This window comes from Grampus griseus, assembly GCF_964374135.1.
Source record: "Grampus griseus genome assembly, chromosome: 8".
Lineage (NCBI taxonomy): Eukaryota > Metazoa > Chordata > Mammalia > Artiodactyla > Delphinidae > Grampus > Grampus griseus.
This window is the reverse complement of record NC_139002.1, coordinates 94,191,198-94,210,185: the sequence shown is the minus strand read 5'-3', so window position 1 is coordinate 94,210,185 and position 18,988 is coordinate 94,191,198. Positions and strand designations below refer to the sequence as shown.

At 39.0% G+C, this 18,988-nt stretch overlaps 1 protein-coding gene across 3 annotated transcripts in view; it reads right to left on the bottom strand.

The window, feature by feature from the left end:
• TTC17 (tetratricopeptide repeat domain 17) overlaps positions 1-18,988 on the bottom strand; it is a gene marked incomplete at its 5' end in the record, with an annotated part of 154,947 nt that overhangs the window by 38,835 nt on the left and 97,124 nt on the right. For all 3 annotated transcript variants that reach the window (XM_082660692.1, XM_082660691.1, XM_082660690.1), the window contains 4 exons: positions 782-941; positions 2,834-2,954; positions 7,661-7,814; positions 8,296-8,555. In XM_082660692.1, coding sequence (XP_082516818.1) covers positions 782-941; positions 2,834-2,954; positions 7,661-7,814; positions 8,296-8,555 — 695 coding nt within the window. The remainder of the gene's footprint in view (positions 1-781; positions 942-2,833; positions 2,955-7,660; positions 7,815-8,295; positions 8,556-18,988) is intronic.

Below are 18,988 nucleotides of genomic sequence, written 5' to 3'. Positions count from 1 at the left end.
GCATTTTGTGGAAGATACACTGAAGGCCATTTTACCATTCCCTCAGCCTTCTCTCACTTAACAAAAATTATGGACATGTAAAACACATTCATTACAGTATTACAGAATATAGAGTAAGTAAAATAAAAAGCACTTGTAATCCTGTCACCCAGACACAACCACTGTTGATATCTCTTATGTATCTTTCAGATATTTTCCTATATACACATATATTATTTCTCTCACAGACTGTATACCATGGGATCACACTGTAAACTATTACCTACATTTTCACATAATATATTCTAAAAGTTTCTTCATGCCAATACATATATTTCTACTACATCTTTCTTAATGGCTCTTATTGTACACTATCTCACATCTATACCAAAACTTAGTTAACAAATCCTCTACTTATTTAACATGCCTCTGCTGTGGCATGTTTTCCAATTATTCTTCTATGTATATGCTGGGTCTGTCCTCTTTCCCTTCCTTCTTAAGAATGTCAATAGGAGGATTAACTGCCCCAAATATTTCTCACGAAGAGTCTCTGTCTGATGGCAAGCAGAATGCTACCCACCTCAAGGAATAAATCAGAATTAAAATTTCCTGCTCATAAAAAAAAGCATAAGCTCAGTCACAGGGCCTGAAAGAAATCAGGCTTTGCCTAAGCCACCTAGATGACAGCCATCTGAAAACAGGCAAAAAAATACGGCCTGGCTGCTTGTGCTTTCTGCTATCAGTTGCATCATGACTGTGGGACTAAAAACCACAGAGAGGCTGAATAACGCTGAGCACTCACCTCTGTTAACTGGCTCTCGCCCGTGTAATGGAGGCTGGCTCGGTTGGAAACCCCCTGCAAGTGGTCCAGGGTGTGCATGCTCGTGGGGAGATTGCCATTGCAAACAGGTTCCATAGCTGGCTGCTGTATTGGGGTGGCAAAGTCTATGTGCTCTGTGATGCTGAAAAATGGAGAGGACCACCTTAGCCGTGGAAAAATTGAGTGGGTGGGGAGAAAGAGTATTAATAATCAGCTGACCATAACTTCAACATATGCTTAGAAGTGTCTGGAACCACAGAATCTCACAATGGAAGAGACTTCAGAAGTTATTTAGCCTGATCTCTCATTTTACAGGCACAAGGACTCCAGTGCCTGGTAATGACCATCTGTTGAATGTATGAATAGACATCGTACCCCGGGTCAAAGCAGCAGTGTTGGGATCTGAGTCTTGAACTCAGTATTTTCTCAGTCTCCTCAATCTGCCTCCTTTCTATGCACCGTGATGTCTGATTTCCTTACTGCTGCTTGGCCACTTTTTCTCACCGGGGAGGTTTTAAACCAGGTGGGTTTTCTTCTAGGACTTCTTCTTCCAGGGTACAGATAGTGATAAATACCCACAGGTGGTTCTTATCTTTTACTTTCCCTCTATGCACAAGTACACTTGTCCCCACAGAAAAAGTTAGCTAAAGTTTAGACAGTAAATGTTATACAGATCCAGCTATTCACTGTATCTATGTATAAGATATAAGTACTTCCCTTCATGGTTCCAAAGGGGTCATTTTCCTGCTATAGACAGGCTAAATGTTATACCCTATCATATATATATCATATATACTGATGTGGCAAATTGGCACTGCCAAATTTTGTTATAGCTACTTAAAAAGTTTAACACATATTATGCAAACATTCATTCATTCATTATTTATTCACAGCCTATTACACGTCAGATATCAGGGTTATAATAATTAACAAAACATACCCAGTTCCCACAGTTATGATGCTCATAGTCTTGTGATAGTCGGTTATTACAGGTGTGATGAATTGTAAAAGATAAAAACACAGTGCAATGTCAGTTTACTACAGGAGGGTATATATTTCCTCCATGCTGATGGAGGAAGGAGGTGGTTAATGAAGGACTTCCTGCGGAAGAGGTTTAAGTGGAGACCAGAAGGAGAAGTATGAATTAACCAGGAAGGGAGAAGGTGCTGAGAACACAGGTAAAGGAGATACTACATGTGAAGGGAGGGAGCGGGGAGGGCAGAGCTGAAGATGGAAAGACACGCAGGGAGCAAATCATGAAGGGCTCTGTGGGCCACTGTGAACAGCGATATTTATGTTACTAGAGTATTTTAAGAATTATTTGACTTATATTTGAGGAATAACGCTGAGTACTGTGGACAGCATGGACTGAAGAGATGCAAGAATGAATAAACCAAAAGGACCAGCTAGGAGGCCACTGAATGAATCTAAGCGGAGATGACGGTACTCTGGTTTAAGGAGGCCGCAATGGGGATGAAGAAAAGCAGGTGGTTTTGAAAAATATTCAAAAGTTCTGGGAGTAGAGCAGTCTGACTAGGAGTGATTGTAAAATAAGAAGGCTTAGTGGTAAATCTTGGGGAACTCCAATGCTTAAAAGGTAGAAAAGGGGCCAAGAAAAGAGACTGAGCATCCAGGCAGGAAAAAGCAGCTACAAGAGAGGCAACCTTGCTCGCCTGGGTCCCGGGAGGTGCTTGTAAATCTGGATTTGCTCTGGCTCCCGTTGTAAGCACACCATGTCAGGGAGGTTTTGTGCTTTGATTGAGAGAGATCCAGTCTTTAATTCAAACTAAGTAAGTTAGCCGTGACTTCTAGATAGCTTAGAAAGTATGGGTGAAGGCACTGAGAAGGGGGCACATCGACTGTTTCAGTACAATGGGCTGAGTCCAACTGTGGTATCCTCTGAACCACCAACCCTAGAGAGGACGACTCTTCTAGTAGCTGTTGACAAAGAAGGGCAGCCATGAGGTCAGCTGCGGCCCAGTGGGGTCACTGGTCACAAATGCCATGAAGGAGGGAGAGGTTTAAGATACTCACTCAATGTTTTTTGAAGAAACTGCAAGCCAGGTACTCACGATGGCCGTCAGCTCTACCCAGCGGAGTTTGAGGCACTCGTCCGGGCTGGGCCATCCCAGACTCTGGTAGTCACGCTTTTTTCCTGGAAGGAAAGTATGTCATCAATCGACATGACTGCAAAGGAACAGAACGTATAGTGTCTTATGCCCTGGTGATTACTTCATCCAGATTGGTGTATTGGAGGTGCCAGTCATTCTTCTAGTCTAGAATTTCTACCACCTAGAGAACTAACTAAAATCTTGTCATTCACAGCTATGGGAATAACAATCATCTTTGAGTAAAGCCTTGTTTTCAAAGACAGATGATGAAGTAAAAATAAATGTGCCCTTTATGGATTTCAGACTGAGATAAGGGTCAAAATACTGTTCAATGTTAACATTTTACCAACCTTAATTTTTACCTTTCTATTGCTTTCTATTCAAAATCAATACATTTTGATTTTACAGAGACAACTCTTAAGTCAGGAGAAACATATATCTCTAAAGCAGGGTTTCTTAAGCTGGTACTACTGACACTGTGAGAGCTGTCCTGTGCACTGGAGGAAGTTTGGCAGCATCCCTGGCCTCTACCCAACAGATGTCAGCAGCACCCTCCCTGACATAGGACAACCAAAAATGCCTCCAGATACTGTCAAATGCTCCCTGGGAGGGCGACGTCACTCCTGGTAGAGAGCCCCTGCTGTAAAGAAAAGCAGTAGGTTAGAGAATAATGATGATAATGAAAGGTTATCATTTATTTCCAGAGTACTTACCATGTGTTCAGGTCCTGTGCTAAGGGCTTTATATCTGTATCCTCATGAGGCAGATTTTAATCCTCATTTCTCAGATGAGAAAACAGAGGCTCAGAGAAATCAATTGACTTGCCCAGGGTCACCTGCCTACTAGGTGGCAGAAATGGGATTCAGATCCAGGTCTGTTTGACTCTAACGTGCACATTCCCAATCATGCTATTTAAGGCTTTACTGGGCTTTGAAAGCTCTGTTTATGGTACCCTTCAAAGGTACTACCTTTTGGGTGTAGGCCCTTTACTTAAATCAAGTTCCCAAGAAAAGAGCAGAATTAAGTCCTATCTAGGAAGGATTCTTCTGAAGAAATTCGACTGGAATGGACAGGAAGGAGAACTTTGGTTCTGTATAGCTCTTTTTATACTGTAGGAATTTACCAATGATAGAAAACTGTTTAAGACACAGGCAGGGCTTTAGAACAGAATAGAAAAAAACAGTTTGGAAGAGTTTCAAATGAACCCTGTTTAAATGAATAAGTTACAGAGTTGAACCATAGGTTTCACAATAAGGATTATTTTTCTTTTATGTTTAAGAAATTCACTTGAAAAATGTTTATTGAGCATCTGTTATAAGAGACTGGGAACTGTGTTAAGACACTAGGGATACAGAGAGGAATAATAAAAGGGCCTGCCCTTGAGCTCACAGTCTACTGAGGAAGGTAAACAAACAAATTATTAGAACACAATAGGGTTAAGTGCTAGAGTGAAGGTACAGAACAGCTGCATAGAGGAGACAGCAACTAATGCTGCCTGAAGGTACCAAGGAAGAGATGGCATTGGAGTTTGAAGTGTAAAGATGAGTGACATTTTAGCACCGCTGAGGTGGCAGAAGGGCATTCCAGGCAGAGGGAACAGCATGTGCAAAGACAAGGAGGTAAAACAAGAGCAGGGTTGGTTCAGAGAATGGTACTGAAGGGGAGAGAAAGGCTGGGCTGTAAACAGTCTTGTGCACCACACTAGAAAGTTTGGCCTTTATGCTGCAGGCACTGAGGAGCCTTTGAGCACACCACTCTCCACCTTGTTCACAAGGATATCATAAGACACTCTGTTAAATGCTTTGCTTTAATCTAGTTACATTATGTCTATGACACTTTCCTGGCCTTCCAGTCTACTAGCCCTCACCAAAGTAGGAAATGAAATTAGTTAGGCATTATTAATTTTATTAATTCTTAGAAAATCTACAATGGCCCTTAATGATCCCTACTCTTCCCCCATGGGCTCACAAAGTACTGGTTTAATAATTTGCTTTAGAACTTTGTCAGAATTTATCACAAACTCCTTATCATTTGGTAGTGGACAGAATCCATACTTATTGGAAAATTGGGATACTGAACCTCTCCAGTCTTCTCTTGCTTTAGAACTTTTCACTTTAGTGACAGTGACACTTTAGTTCCATGATCTCATTTGCAAGTATATTCAGTGCCCTACCCAGGCCCACCTCCTTGAATCCATTTAAAATTGTCTAAGTGCTCTCCTGTCATCTCAACCACCCTGAGCTTTAATTTTCACTTTTACAAGAAATTTTTAGTTTTTGTTTGTTAAAGTAATATAGGCTTATTACAAAACATTTAGAAAACGGAAAAGAATGTAGAAGAAAACAGAAAATCACCTGCAGCCCTATGAGCACCCAGAGATGATAATTTATGACATTTTAGTGTGTTCTCTCCTACACTCGTTTCTATGTGCTTGTTTATTTTAGCATATTTCATCAAATCTAAGATGTCATCAACTGTAAGGTACACATTATTTTACATGATTTAAGAAAGAAAAATGTTGCCAATTATTAGTTAAGATACTATCAATTGTAAGATCTCAATTTCAGAGATACTGAAATGTGGAAAAAAAAGTAGTCAAAATATAGTATATTTACTATTTTACAAAAATTGAAGTATTCTCTCTATATGCTAGTCTATAAGCTGCGTTTGTTCACCTACTAAATTACAAACATCTTGGCTGCACAGTACATGGCAAGAACATGCTGTCATTTACTTAGGCAACTATCATCATTTAGGCATTTTTCAAATTTTTATTATGATAAGCAGCATGATGATCAATCTCTGTACTTCTATCTTTCACACTTGTAAGATAATTTATTTAGGGTAAATTACTAGAAGTAGAATTGTTGGCATTTTTAACAATTTTCTGATACATCTAGTCAAACTATCCCAAAATTCACTTTATTAACTCTCACTGTGTATTACACAAATAATTTGACAAGCAAAACTGGCGGATCACATTTTATGTTTGCACTTCCTTGACTGCTAGCGAGGCTGAACATTTTATCACGTTTAGTGGCTGTGTGTGTGTGTGTGTGTGTGTGTGTGTGTGTATGTGTGAGTGTGTATGTGGTGAATTGCCTATGTACTTTGTACATATTTTATTGAAATGCTGTATTTTTTTCTATCAATTTGTAGGTGTTCTTTAAATGATGTTGATATCCTTTGCTTACCATATATTCTGTAAATATATATAAACATTCTGCAAAAATACTGTTTCAATCCTTTGTCTTTCTATTTTGTAGTGTTTTCTGATGCCAGAATTATTTTATTTTTCTTTTTCTCTCTGCTTTAGAAAGTCCTTTTTCACCTTAAAAGTATATAAATATCCATTTGAATTTTCCTCTTTTATGTTTTTATTACATTTACTACTTAATCCATTGAAAGTTTCATTGCTATAATCATGTTTTATAGTTTGAATATCTTCTTCCTTGCTACTGCAGACAGACCTACTAGAGGAAGTGTTGCTTTCTTTCCATAACATGTTAGCACATGCTCTTTTTCTTAAACAGTAAAGCTACTTCATACTTTCAACTCTAGTCATGACAAAGTATCCTTTTTGGTGTCCTTAGTACTTTTCTCAAATCACAGATCATTCTGGGATTTAGCCAAGTTGACCTCATTCTTTTTTTTTTTTTAAATTAATTTATTTATTTTTGCTGTGTTGGGTCTTCGTTTCTGTGCGAGGGCTTTCTCTAGTTGTGGCAAGCGGGGGCCACTCTTCATCGCAGTGCGTGGGCCTCTCTTGTTGTGGAGCACAGGCTCCAGACATGCAGGCTCAGTAGTTGTGGCTCACGGGCCTAGTTGCTCCACGGCATGTGGGATCCTCCCAGACCAGGGCTCGAACCCGTGTCCCCTGCATTAGCAGGCAGATTCTCAACCACTGCGCCACCAGGGAAGCCCTGACCTCATTCTTTACATTTTATTATGTGTCCTTTGCTTTCAGCTTTGGTAAATACAACTTAAATAAGACACATTTTCATGAACTTACCTTGAATTTTTGAAGTCTAAGACAGTGAAAATATCCTTTTAAAAAAGGAGACTTCTTTTAAAAAAAGAAATTCTATCACCATTATTTCATTGTTGGAAAAGAAAGTCAACTGGACTCATGGCAATGGCCCGGAACCTGGAGTCCAAAGATAGACTTCGGGACAACTATGAACCCTGAAAGTACATGCCAAATTTTGATGTAAATGCATTTTTTTTTCCTGGGGAGTAGTTCCAAAGCATTTATCCAATAATTAAAGAGACATCTGACAAACAAAATGTTACTAAATAGTTAATACTTATCGAGTCCTATGTGCCCAGTTCATTTAAAGCACTTTACATGTATAAACTCATATAATACTCACAACCACCCTATAAGACAGATGCAATTATTGCCATTTTATAGATAAGGAAAATGAGGCACAGAGAACTAAATGGCAAAACTGGTGTGTGAAGCCAGGGAGTCTGTCTCAAACTTACAGTTTTACATATTAAACTAGACTGTTAGGAATTAATAGGATATTTAAGTTCAAGATGGTAAGATTGTAAGTCAAATGGCCAATGGTAAAAAAAAATCAAGTATATGTCAAACAAAACTTTTTATATCGATGACTGATTTCTTGCTCACTTGGTTCAATTACGTTCACATCTGATTTACTTCAAGCTGCAAACACACCCTTTGTGAGAACTGAAACAGTGAAATCTGAAAGAAGAAACTGGCATATTAAATATTCAAATTTACCTTGTGGCCCAGGAGATGCCACCTTTGGGCCAGTGATCTCCAGGTTTGCTTGGTTACGATGTACATTTTCTGCCTGATTCAATTCTACCTTTTTCCCAGGAGTTTTCTTATGATCTCCTTTGGGTTTCTTTACACGTTTGACTTGGAATGTGATCTGGGAAATGAAAACATGTTAGGGACAAATGAGACCAGTTATCACTTCTGTCCATGGCCGTGGGTATTGGTGGCTTTAAGAATAATCAGCCTTGTGCTAGGGTTAAGTTCTTTCCTTCAGTTTAATTCTTAAAGATCTAGATGAAAAATGTTTAGTGAAATAAATAAAATAACCTAGCCTTGAAGGGTATAGAGGAAACTGAAAAGTAAGATGTCTGAACTGGACTGTTCCCAAGTCTGCAGGCTTTGAGTGTGGTTTCACACCCATCCCACTTCCTTTGCCTCCTGGAAGAGCCAGCGATACCTAAGTAACATGAAATGCTTCTGGCAGTACAATTCCCATGTGAAGGCTGACTGGAACGTGGAGTAAAGTAGAGCCACTCACCCAATAGAACCCTTACACTTTGCAAACTAGAAGCACCTCCCATACCCCCAAAGACCTGGGCTACAGTTTGATAAGAATTGAGTTAGCAAACACTTACCCACTCTGTTGCTTCATCATCTTCACTTCTGCAGTCTCCATAGCAAGAGCTTCTGGCCACTCCATCCTGGGGACCTTTCTTCAGTACTCGTATCCCCTGTAAGTCCAGACGCCGTCCTTTCATCTCTAGTGCTCCCCCAAAGCCTTCCAGAGGCCATGCCTGTTGAAATTCATCCACCAAAGCTAAAATCTCTTCTGACATTTTTGTTTCATCTGAATTCTCCATCTCATCAGAACCATTGCTTTCCTCAACCACTGTACCTGCAATTCAAGTGCCAGCATGTTATTAAAAATTACAATCATTCAAGTACTTGAGGGACTCCAAGCATGCTTTCTGAGAGAAGTTCTGGCTCTGTTCAGAGGCACTTCTATAGTCCATCTTCATAAAAATACCATTCAACATCCTCAAAATTCATAATATAATATCATCTTTGTCATCTAGCTTTTGTAAAAAGCCTGGCTGAGCACAATGGCAGCAGCTAGATGGCAGGAGGTCATAGATTATGTCACTAGTGAGCACGAAGATGGCCATTTTTTAAAAAATTATTTTTAAAATAAATTTATTTATTTATTTATTTGGGCTGTGTTGGGTCTTCATTGCTACACGCAGGCTTTCTCTAGTTGCAGCGACCGGGGGCTACTCTTCGTCGTGGTGCGCGGGCTTCTCGTTGAGGTGGCTTCCCTTGTTGCAGAGCACAGGCTCTAGGTGTGCGGCCTTCAGTAGTTGTGGCACATGGGCTCAGTAGTTGTGGCTCGTGGGCTCTAGAGTGCAGGCTCAGTAGTTGTGGCGCATGGGCTTAGCTGCTCCGCAGCATGTGGGGTCTTCCCGGACCAGGGCTCGCACCCGTGTCCCCTGCGTTGGCAGGCAGATTCTTAACCAATGCGCCACCAGGGAAGTCCTGAAGATGGTTATTTTATATGTGTATTTTTTTGGGAAAAAACCCAACTTGCTCTAGACATGAGACAGAGATGGCAAAGATGAAGTTTATTATGAAATATTATTTACTTAATATATATATAGGATTCTTCAAGCTTTATTCAAATAGCATATGAAATATCATAGCTGTTCAGACCATACAGTCTGCCTCAACTGAATAATGATTTGTTTAGTGGAAAATTATCCTAATTCCACATGAAGGCTCCCATTTTCACTAATGGCTAATATAAGAAATAGCAATATACTAGTGTAATTTTTTTCTAAAATGGTTATCAAGATATTTATTACATTGCTCATGCTTCTTATATAAAGACTCTCATGGATGTTTCTCAGTGCAATGGCCTAGTAAAAATTCTCTCTTGAGAAGTCAATATGTTTCCATTATTATACACTGCAGGTTACACAACCTTACAAGCTCCTCTCTATGCTTACCTAGAAAGCTTAAGGCAAAATTAGTCTAAGTTTCTTAATAGAATGCCTTCCTTTCTTAAAAAAATTCTTTACTATTTAACTTTTGCTATTTTGAATTAATGGCTCAATCTTATATTGTGTGTTCTGTGAAAGTTATCTTCAATCCTTTTTGGAAGTGTACAGGGTATAAAAACAAACAACAAAATGGAATGCCTCCTTCTGTAATATGTACCCACTGGACAACCTGAGAGCTTGGGGTTGATTGTTCACAAAATGCCAGTCTACGTTATCCCAATAATCTTCAATTGGTAATTCTGGCTCGTTCAGTGATGTAGAACATGGCATTAATAAGGCCAACGTCAGGAATCTCATAACCATATCACCAGACCTATAGCCATAGTGAGTAACCCATTTTAGAAATGCATAGTTTTAGTTTCTGAGGAGGCTTGGGGTAAGAAAGATGGCTGATTACCATGGCTAAAAACAAAGCTTTGAGCCCCTGTCACAGAAGGTCTGCAGCATCAGCCTTAGCTCTCTGGTGGCATCTCTTATCTCCTATCCCACTTTCTATTCCAGAATGTGGGAAGGTCATTGCCAGGCTGAGAGTCCTGCAAGAAATCTCTTGTCATTCTTGAAAAAGCTATAGGGCTCTTCCGTTTGTTAACAGGTGACTACAAAATGTACTGCTGCCCTTTCAAGTAAGTTTCTTTTAGGTTTTCTGAGCCAATCTGCTAGATTCTATTGCTTAACATTGTCATTAATGTTCTGAAACAAGAATAAAGTAAAATAGGGGTGTGTAAAGTCTTTTTCTTTAGGGTATTTAGATAAAAATGGTTGATTACTTGCCAAAATTATGTGGCCAGTAGTATAAGTAGGCTGGACAAAGAGTTTTTATTTTTAGTTTCTATCTTGTTTGCTACTATATTCCAAATGTCCAACATTGCACCTGGCACACAGCAGGCACAAATAGCTGTAGAATCAATTAATGGGAACTCAGGAATACTTTGCTTTGTGAGATCCTTGAGGATCTGCTGTTCCTCTTTCTGCCCTGTCCTGCTGGAAATTCAAGACGTTTTAAACTCTAAAAAGTGTCATCTGTTAAAGCACTGTCAACCCAGATGAAAGGTAAGCAAACAGAAAGGCAGGCACCATGTTTTCAGCATAGTGTCTGGCATACTACGTGACTTACAAATGTCTCAGTAGCTAATCCCGGAAAGCAGCTGAAAAGGATTGCTGTAGGGATCCCAAACAGGAACTTAATTAGAATTGCCTGGCAACTGAGCTCTCTCTAAGTACTCCTCATGTTATTTTAGCTTCTTCTCCTTCTTTCTCCTATGGCCATGGGGTTCCTTGCACCTGGTCCTGAGACAGAAGAGGATTTTTGATAGATTTGGCCATAGCCAAGAATACGGGTTTAAAGAAAAGTGGCTTTTGGTCAAAGGTAGACAGCAGGTAACTAATTCCCCAGTGTATAGTTAGAGCTGCATAGGGATGCTGTGTGTGGAAGCCTTATTTCCATTCAGTAACTACTACTATCTAGAAAGCATTCATGTTTTTTAGTTGCAGAGAGGTCCCAAAGGTTGATACTTCCCCGTGCCCTTACCATATGGTAATAGATATCATTACCAAAAAGTTCTTAGAGAAGGGGCCTTTCATTGATGAAAATCAGCATTCAACTGAGAGACTATGGAACTTGCTGCAGTCTGCTGCGCTGGCAGCCATTCGGCCTTTTCCAAGGCTGCTGGGGTCGGGGTGATAGCAATTCTTAGAGAACACCACCAAATAAAGGTGAGGAATGGGGAGATCATAAATGTGCTACGAGTGAGAAAACATAAACCAGTCTTTATTTATTGAGACCCTATTACATGCCCATCTCCATGCTGGGAGCAAAAGGAATCTGGTCCCAAGGAATTAAAGATAATCAAGCTGGAGACACAAAACTATACATCAATACATTAAACAATGAGAGAACAATTACATTAAATTTTTTTCTCTAAAGGAAAAACACAATTGAATGTGGTCACAAAATGCTTCTTACAGGAGAGTAGACTACCTGAGGCAGGATTCAGACAGAATAGAGGTTCAGGGAGGGCACTCCCCGAGTGATGAAACTAAAAAAGCAGGTATGTATATACTCACATACCCATATACACCCATATAGATACAGGCATAAGGAAGGTATATGTGAAGGCACTACTAATTTTAAATTAACTAGAACAAAAAACATATACAGAGTATATCAGCAAATAAGATATTTGGGGAAGGTGGGTGACACTGAGAGTATCTGGGAAAGTCAGGAAGAAGATTCATTGTAAAGGGAGCCTCTAGTATGTTAAGCAAAGAATAACAAGATGAGAGCCACAATATTTATAACGGTTAGATTAGTAAATCAGCTGGTGATTTAGGAGTTAGGGGGTGGAGGACAGAAGGAAGACAGAACACAGGACAATTATAAAGGTGCTTCAACAATCTCTATAGGAGTTATATAAAGAGAAGGTGACAGGCTGGGGGTAAATGGGAGATTTTAGAAGGGGAGGGAAAGAGGTATGAAGAAATTTCAATGAAGAAAAATTAATAGAATTTGGTAATTATATGGATATAATGGCAAACAGAATAAATCCAAAGATGATGTCAAGATTTTTTTACTATGTGAAATTTTAGCATCTGTGAATATGAAAACATAATATTATTTACAAAGATGATGGAACTGGTAGAGGACAACAGGATAGTGTTGGGATTTCAGAAGCTTATTCATTCATTAATTCATTTAAACACCTGTTGTTATGTGCTTAAGAATATGCTGAGGGCTCAGGATGTAACGACCCATGGAGCTATGGTCTAGGCTAGAATGGATGGAGGAACATATCTCCAGACATTGTCCAATAAGCAGCTGGAAATACAGAAGTCAGGTCTGGAGAAAGGTCTGCACTAGAGAGGGATCTCAGAAGATTTTAAGTTATACTTGAAGTAGGAAGAAAAAGTAAATATTAGACTGCTGCTTGCGGGGCAGATGCTATGATGAAAACTGGAAACAGAGAGACTGAGACCCATATCTTTATTTTTTCTTTATCTTCTTCAACATGTACCATTTTCAAACTGGAAAAAGGAGAATAAATATTGTGAAGTGAAGAGACTGAGCACTCGCAGTGAGGCTTGTATGAGTTCATGTTTTTTCACTTTGATGAATCTTATCTCAGGGTACTGGGAAAACTCACAGCTGAGTCTGTGAGGTAATCTGGCAAGAATCACAGGGACAAGGAGAAGTGTTGAGAGATGGAGAGAAGCGTATGTAGTTCTGATTAGAAAAAGAAAAAAACAAACAAAAATCAGAGAGAAAAAAGAAAGAAAAAAAAAGGAAGAAAAAAAGAAGTCCAGGGCTTCCCTGGTGGCGCAGTGGTTGAGAGTCCACCTGCCGATGCAGGGGACATGGGTTCGTGCCCCGGTCCAGGAAAATCCCACATGCCGCGGAGCGGCTGGGCCCGTGAGCCATGGCCGCTGAGCCTGCGCGTCCAGAGCCTGTGCTCCGCAACGGGAGAGGCCACAACAGTGAGAGGCCCGCGTACCGCAAAAAAAAAAAAAAAAAAAAAAGAAGTCCACTATAACTTTGCAACATTCTAGACACACCTGGAAATTCATGGTCTGGGTATCACAGTTTAAGAGATTTTCAAAGTGGACCATATTCATAGAAAAGTGACTTGGTGAAAGTACTCAAAACCATGTTAAATGAAGAAGGACTGAAGAAATCAAGGGTGTTTCCGTAGTAGGAAGAGTAGCTGATATACTGTGCGCGCGCGCGCGCGCGCGCGCACACACACACACACACACACACACACACACAATCAGACTTGAAAAATATTTTGCTAGAAAGATTAAAAAAAAAATTCCAGAGTGAGTACTTCAAGGATGCTGAAGGGACTAAAAACTATAATAAAGAGAAATTATTGAAGAAAGTGCAGACATTTAGCTAAAAGAAACAAAAACATGGGGGGTGGGTAGACAGGAACAATACTCATCTTCAAATATCTAAGGAAATGTGACATTAGTGAGAGGCAAGACTTTGTTAGCCTCAGAGGGCAGGACTAGAAACGAGAAGTCATATTTTAGCTCAATATTAGGAAAGACTTATGAATGGTCAGAACTGGAATGGGCTACCCAGGGAGAGCCTGAGCTGCCCATGCCTGGAGGAGAAGCAGAAGCCAGACTATGCTGGGAACACTACTGAGAGGGAGAGGACCCTCAGAAGGTGATTAAAAAAGGTGACTGTGTTTGATAAGAAGCAGTATTAATAATCTCGGAAGAGAGGTTTCAAGAAGAGTTTTAGGGAGTAGAGTCTGAAAAGATAAGTGCTACATCCAAAATGAAATAGATCGAGAATAAACAGAGGTAAAAGTCACACCTTCAAAGAAATGACCAGCAAGACAAAATCCTTCCTTCAAAGTTTGGACTCAAAACATCTCCTCCAGAAAGTCTTACATGATTAATATCCATTTACTATTAGACTGTGGTTTCTGAAGGCAAGCAGGCACATTCTACCTTTAAGGATATGTTCCTTTGTCTCACAAAATAGAAAGTATACTATGGAATTAGACAAAGTTGGTTTCAAATTAGGACTCCACCACCATAGGACCTTGGGCAATTCTGCCTGGAGTTCTAGTGCCTTCTCTGCAGCAACGTGGATAGACGTGGAGAGCATTATGCTAAGTGAAATAAGTCAGTCAGAAAAGGCAAATATTGTATGATATCAGTTATATATGGAATCTAAAAAATATAACAAACTAGTGAATATAACAAAAAAGAAGCAGACTTACAGATATAGAGAACATACTAGAGGTTACCAGTGGGGAGAGGGAAGGAGGGAGGGGCAATATAGGAGTAGGGGATTGAGAGGTACAAACTATTAAGTATAAAATAAGCTACAAGGATATATTGTACAACACGGAGAAAGGCCAATATTTTATAACAACTATAAATGGAGGATAACCTTTAAGAATCACTATATCGTACACCTGTAACACATAACATTGTACAGCAACTATACTTCAATTAAAAAAAAGGCAGTGATCTCTCCTTTGAAGTCAGAGTATAAACCTGTGGACTGAAGACTTAATGCATAAACAATGGCATAAAATTTCAAGCCAGTAATCAGAAGGCACAAAAGGCTTAGATTAAATTACTCAGACTAAGGTAGGCAGGGAAATGATTCACTTCTGAGAAGAAAACAACAATCATGAGTTTTCATTTGCACCAGTGGTGCTCTTCCTTCTTTTATCTGGGTTAGGATAGTTAAGAGAAGACTGAGAATTTGGAGAAAATAACCTAGAAAAGCAAATAGGGAATTGTTCCTGTAATAACTCTTGAGCAAAAATGTCAGGGCCCCCTTTACTGACGTTCATTGAGCAGATACTGTGTGTATGTATTTGTGAGGACTTTAGCTCACAAGCAGCCTCTAGGTCGGGAAGCAGCAGAGTCACACCTGTGTTTGCATTGATAGAAATGAACATTTCCTGAGTTCCATCTGTGTGCTAGTCCATCTCTGTACTGGTAGAAATGTTTCCCTAAGTTTTTTCATTTAAATATTCAAGAGCACTCTGAGGCTTTTTTTTTTTTGAGGTAAGGAAGGCTCAGCTTGCCCAAGATTTAACAACTAAGTAGGTGGCGGAGCCAGGACATGATAACAATATCTCTGACTACAAAACCTACGCTCCACAGATCAGGTTTCTGGGGCAGAAATTCTGGAGTATATGATGAGCTATTAAAGCAGTGGTTTTTAAAATGTTAATCAGCTACACGATTTTCACCAATCCTTAGCAAAGTGAGAAGCAAAACAAGAACATGTATCTAAAGTTATAATACACACACACAACTTATGTCCATCCAGATACACACTTGTTGGTGTAAAGTTGCCAACTGTCCATTTTTGAGAAAGACTGACCTTTATTCTAAGATTGCCTTTGTACTTTTTTGATATTAAATTGTTGTTTTATAAAATAATGGTAATAGCAGATGCTGGTTTTCTTTAAAAATTACCTTACAAATTAAAAACTAAAGTTCTCATCTATCAAACCCCTATTTCTTTTTTTAAAAAATTTTACTTTATTTTTTTATACAGCAGGTTCTTATTAGTTATCCATTTTACACATATTAGTGTGTTTATGTCAATCCCAATCGTCCACTTCATCACACCACCACCACCAACCCCCGCCAATTTCCCCTTAGTGTCCATACGTTTGTTCTCTACATCTGTGTCTCTATTTCTGCCCTGCAAACTGGTTCATCTGTACCATTTTTCTAGGTTCCACATATATACATTAGAGACGATACTTGTTTTTCTCTTTCTGACTTACTTCTTCACTCTGTATGACAGTCTCTAGATCCATCCATATCTCTGCAAATGACCCAATTTCGTTCCTTTTTGTGGCTGAGTAATATTCCATTGTATACATGTACCACATCTTCTTTATCCATTCGTCTGTCGATGGGCATTCAGGTTGCTTCCATGACCTGGCTATTGAAAATAGTGCTGCAATGAACAATGTGGTGCATGTGTCTTTTTGAATTATGGTTTTCTCAGGGTATATGCCCAGTAGTGGGACTCCTGTGTCATATGGTAAATCTATTTTTAGTTTTTTAAGGGATCTCCATACTGTTCTACATAGTGGCTGTATCAATTTACATTCCCACCAACAGTGCAAGTGGGTTCCCTTTTCTTCACACCCTCTCCAGAATTTGTTGTTTGTAGATTTTCTGATGCCCATTCTAACTGGTGTGAAGTGATACCTCATTGTAGTTTTGATTTCTATTTCTCTAATAATTAGTGATGCTGAGCAGTTCTTCATGTGTTTCTCGGCCATCTGTACGTCTTCTTTGGAGAAACGTCTATTTACATCTTCTGCCCATTTTTTGATTGGGTTGTTTGTTTTTTTAATATTGAGCTGCATGAGCTGTTTATATATTTTGGAGATTAATCCTTTGTCCGTTGCTTCATTTGCAAATATATTCTCCCATTCTGAGAGCTGTCTTTTTCTCTTGTTTGTAGTTTCCTTTGCTTTGCAAAAGCTTTTAAGTATCATTAGGTCCCATTTGTTTATTTTTATTTCCATTACTCTAGGAGGTGGATCAAAAAAGATCTTGCTGTGATTTATGTCAAAGCGTGTTCTTCCTATGTTTACCTCTAAGAGTTTTATAGTGTCCGGTCTTACATTTAGGTCTCTAATCCATTTTGAGTTTATTTCTGTGTATGGTGTTAGGGAGTGTTCTAATTTTATTCTTTTACATGCAGCTGTCCAGTTTTCCCAGAACCACTTATTGAGACTCTTTTCTCCACTGTATATCCTTGCCTCCTTTGTCATAGATTAGTTGATCATAGGTGCGTGGACTTATCTCTGGGCTTTCTATCCTGTTCCATTGATCTATATTTCTGCTTTTGTGCCAGTACCATATTGTCTTGATTACTTTAGTTTTGTAGTATATAGTCTGAAGTCAGGGAGTCTGATTCCTCCCACTCCAGTGTTCTCCCTCAAGACTGCTTTGGCTATTCGGGGTCTTTTGTGTCTCCCTCTAGTTCTGTAAAAAATGCCAGTGGTATTTTGATAGGGATTGCACTGAATCTGTAGATTGCTTTGGGTAGTAGAGTCATTTTCACAATGTTGATTCTTCCAATCCAAGAACATGGTATATCTCTCCATCTGTTTGTATCATCTTTAATTTCTTTCATCAGTGTCTTATAGTGTTTTGCATACAGGTCTTTTGTCTCCCTAAGTAGGTTTATTCCTAGGTATTTTATACTTTCTGTTGCAATGGTAAATGGGAGTGTTTCCTTAATTTATCTTTCAGATTTTTCATCATTAGTGTATAGGAATGCAAGAGATTTCTGTGCATTAATTTTGTATCCTGCAACTTTACCAAATTCATTTATTAGCTCTAGTAGTTTTCTGGTGGCATCTTTCAGATTCTCTATGTATAGTATCGTGTCATCTGCAAACAGTGACAATTTGTATTCCTCTTATTTCTGTTTCTTCTCTGATTGCCGTGGCTAGGACTTCCAAAACTATATTGAATAATAGTGGCGAGAGTGGACATCCTTGTCTTGTCCCTGATCTAGACGAAATGGTTTCACTTTTTCACCAATGAGAATGATGTTGCCTTTGGGTTTGTCATATATGGCCTTTATTATCTTGAGGTAGGTTCCCTTTATGCCCACTTTCTGGAGAGTTTTTATCATAAATGGGTGTTGAATTTTGTCTAAAGCCTTTTCTGCATCTATTGAGATGATCATATGGTTTTTATTCTTCAATTTGTGAATATGGTGTATCACATTGATTGATTTGCATATATTGAAGAATCCTTGCATCCCTGGAGTAAACCCCACCTGATCATGGTGTATGATCCTTTTAATGTGCTGTTGGATTTTGTTTGCTAGTATTTTGTTGAGTGATATTGGTCTGTAATTTTCTTTTTTTGTAGTATCTTTGTCTGGTTTTGGTATCAGGGTGATGGTGGCCTCATAGAATGAGTTTGGGAGTGTTCCTTCCTCTGCAATTTTTTGGAAGAGTTTGAGAAGGATGGGTGTTAGCTCTTCTCTAAATGTTTGATAGAATTCACCTGTGAAGCCATCTGGTCCTGGACTTTTGTTTGTTGGAAGATTTTTAATCACAGTTTCAATTTCATTACTTGTGACTGGTCTCTTCATATTTTCCATTTCTTCCTGGTTCAGTCTTGGAAAGTTATATCTTTATAAGAATTTTTCCATTTCTTCCAGGTTGTCAATTTTATTGGCATAGAGCTGCTTGTAGCAGTAGTCTCTTAGGATGGTTTGTATTTCTGTGGTGTCTGTTGTAACTTCTCCTTTTTCTTTTCTAATTTTATTCATTTGAGTCCTCTCCCTGTTTCTTGATGAGTCTGGCTAATGGCTTATCAATTTTGTTTATCTTCTCAAAGAACCAGCTTTTAGTTTTATTGATCTTTGCTATTGTTTTCTTTGTTTCTATTTTATTTATTTCTGCTCCGATCTTTATGATTTCTTTCCTTCTACTAGTTTTTGGTTTTGTTTGTTCTTCTTTCTCTAGTTCCTTTAGGTGTAAGGTTAGATTCTTTATTTGAGATTTTTCTTGTTTCTTGACGTAGGCTTGTATTGCTATAAACTTCCCTCTTAGAACTGCTTTTGCTGCATCCCATAGGTCAAACCCCTACTTCTGAGAACCACAGGCAAATGACACACAGTGTACGGAAGCTGAAGGCCTGAGGATGAGTTTTAGTTATACGTCACCTACTGAAGATGTGAGGCAAGGTACCTAACTACTCTGAGTCTCAATTTTCTCAGCTACAAGATGGGGTTAATATCTATTTC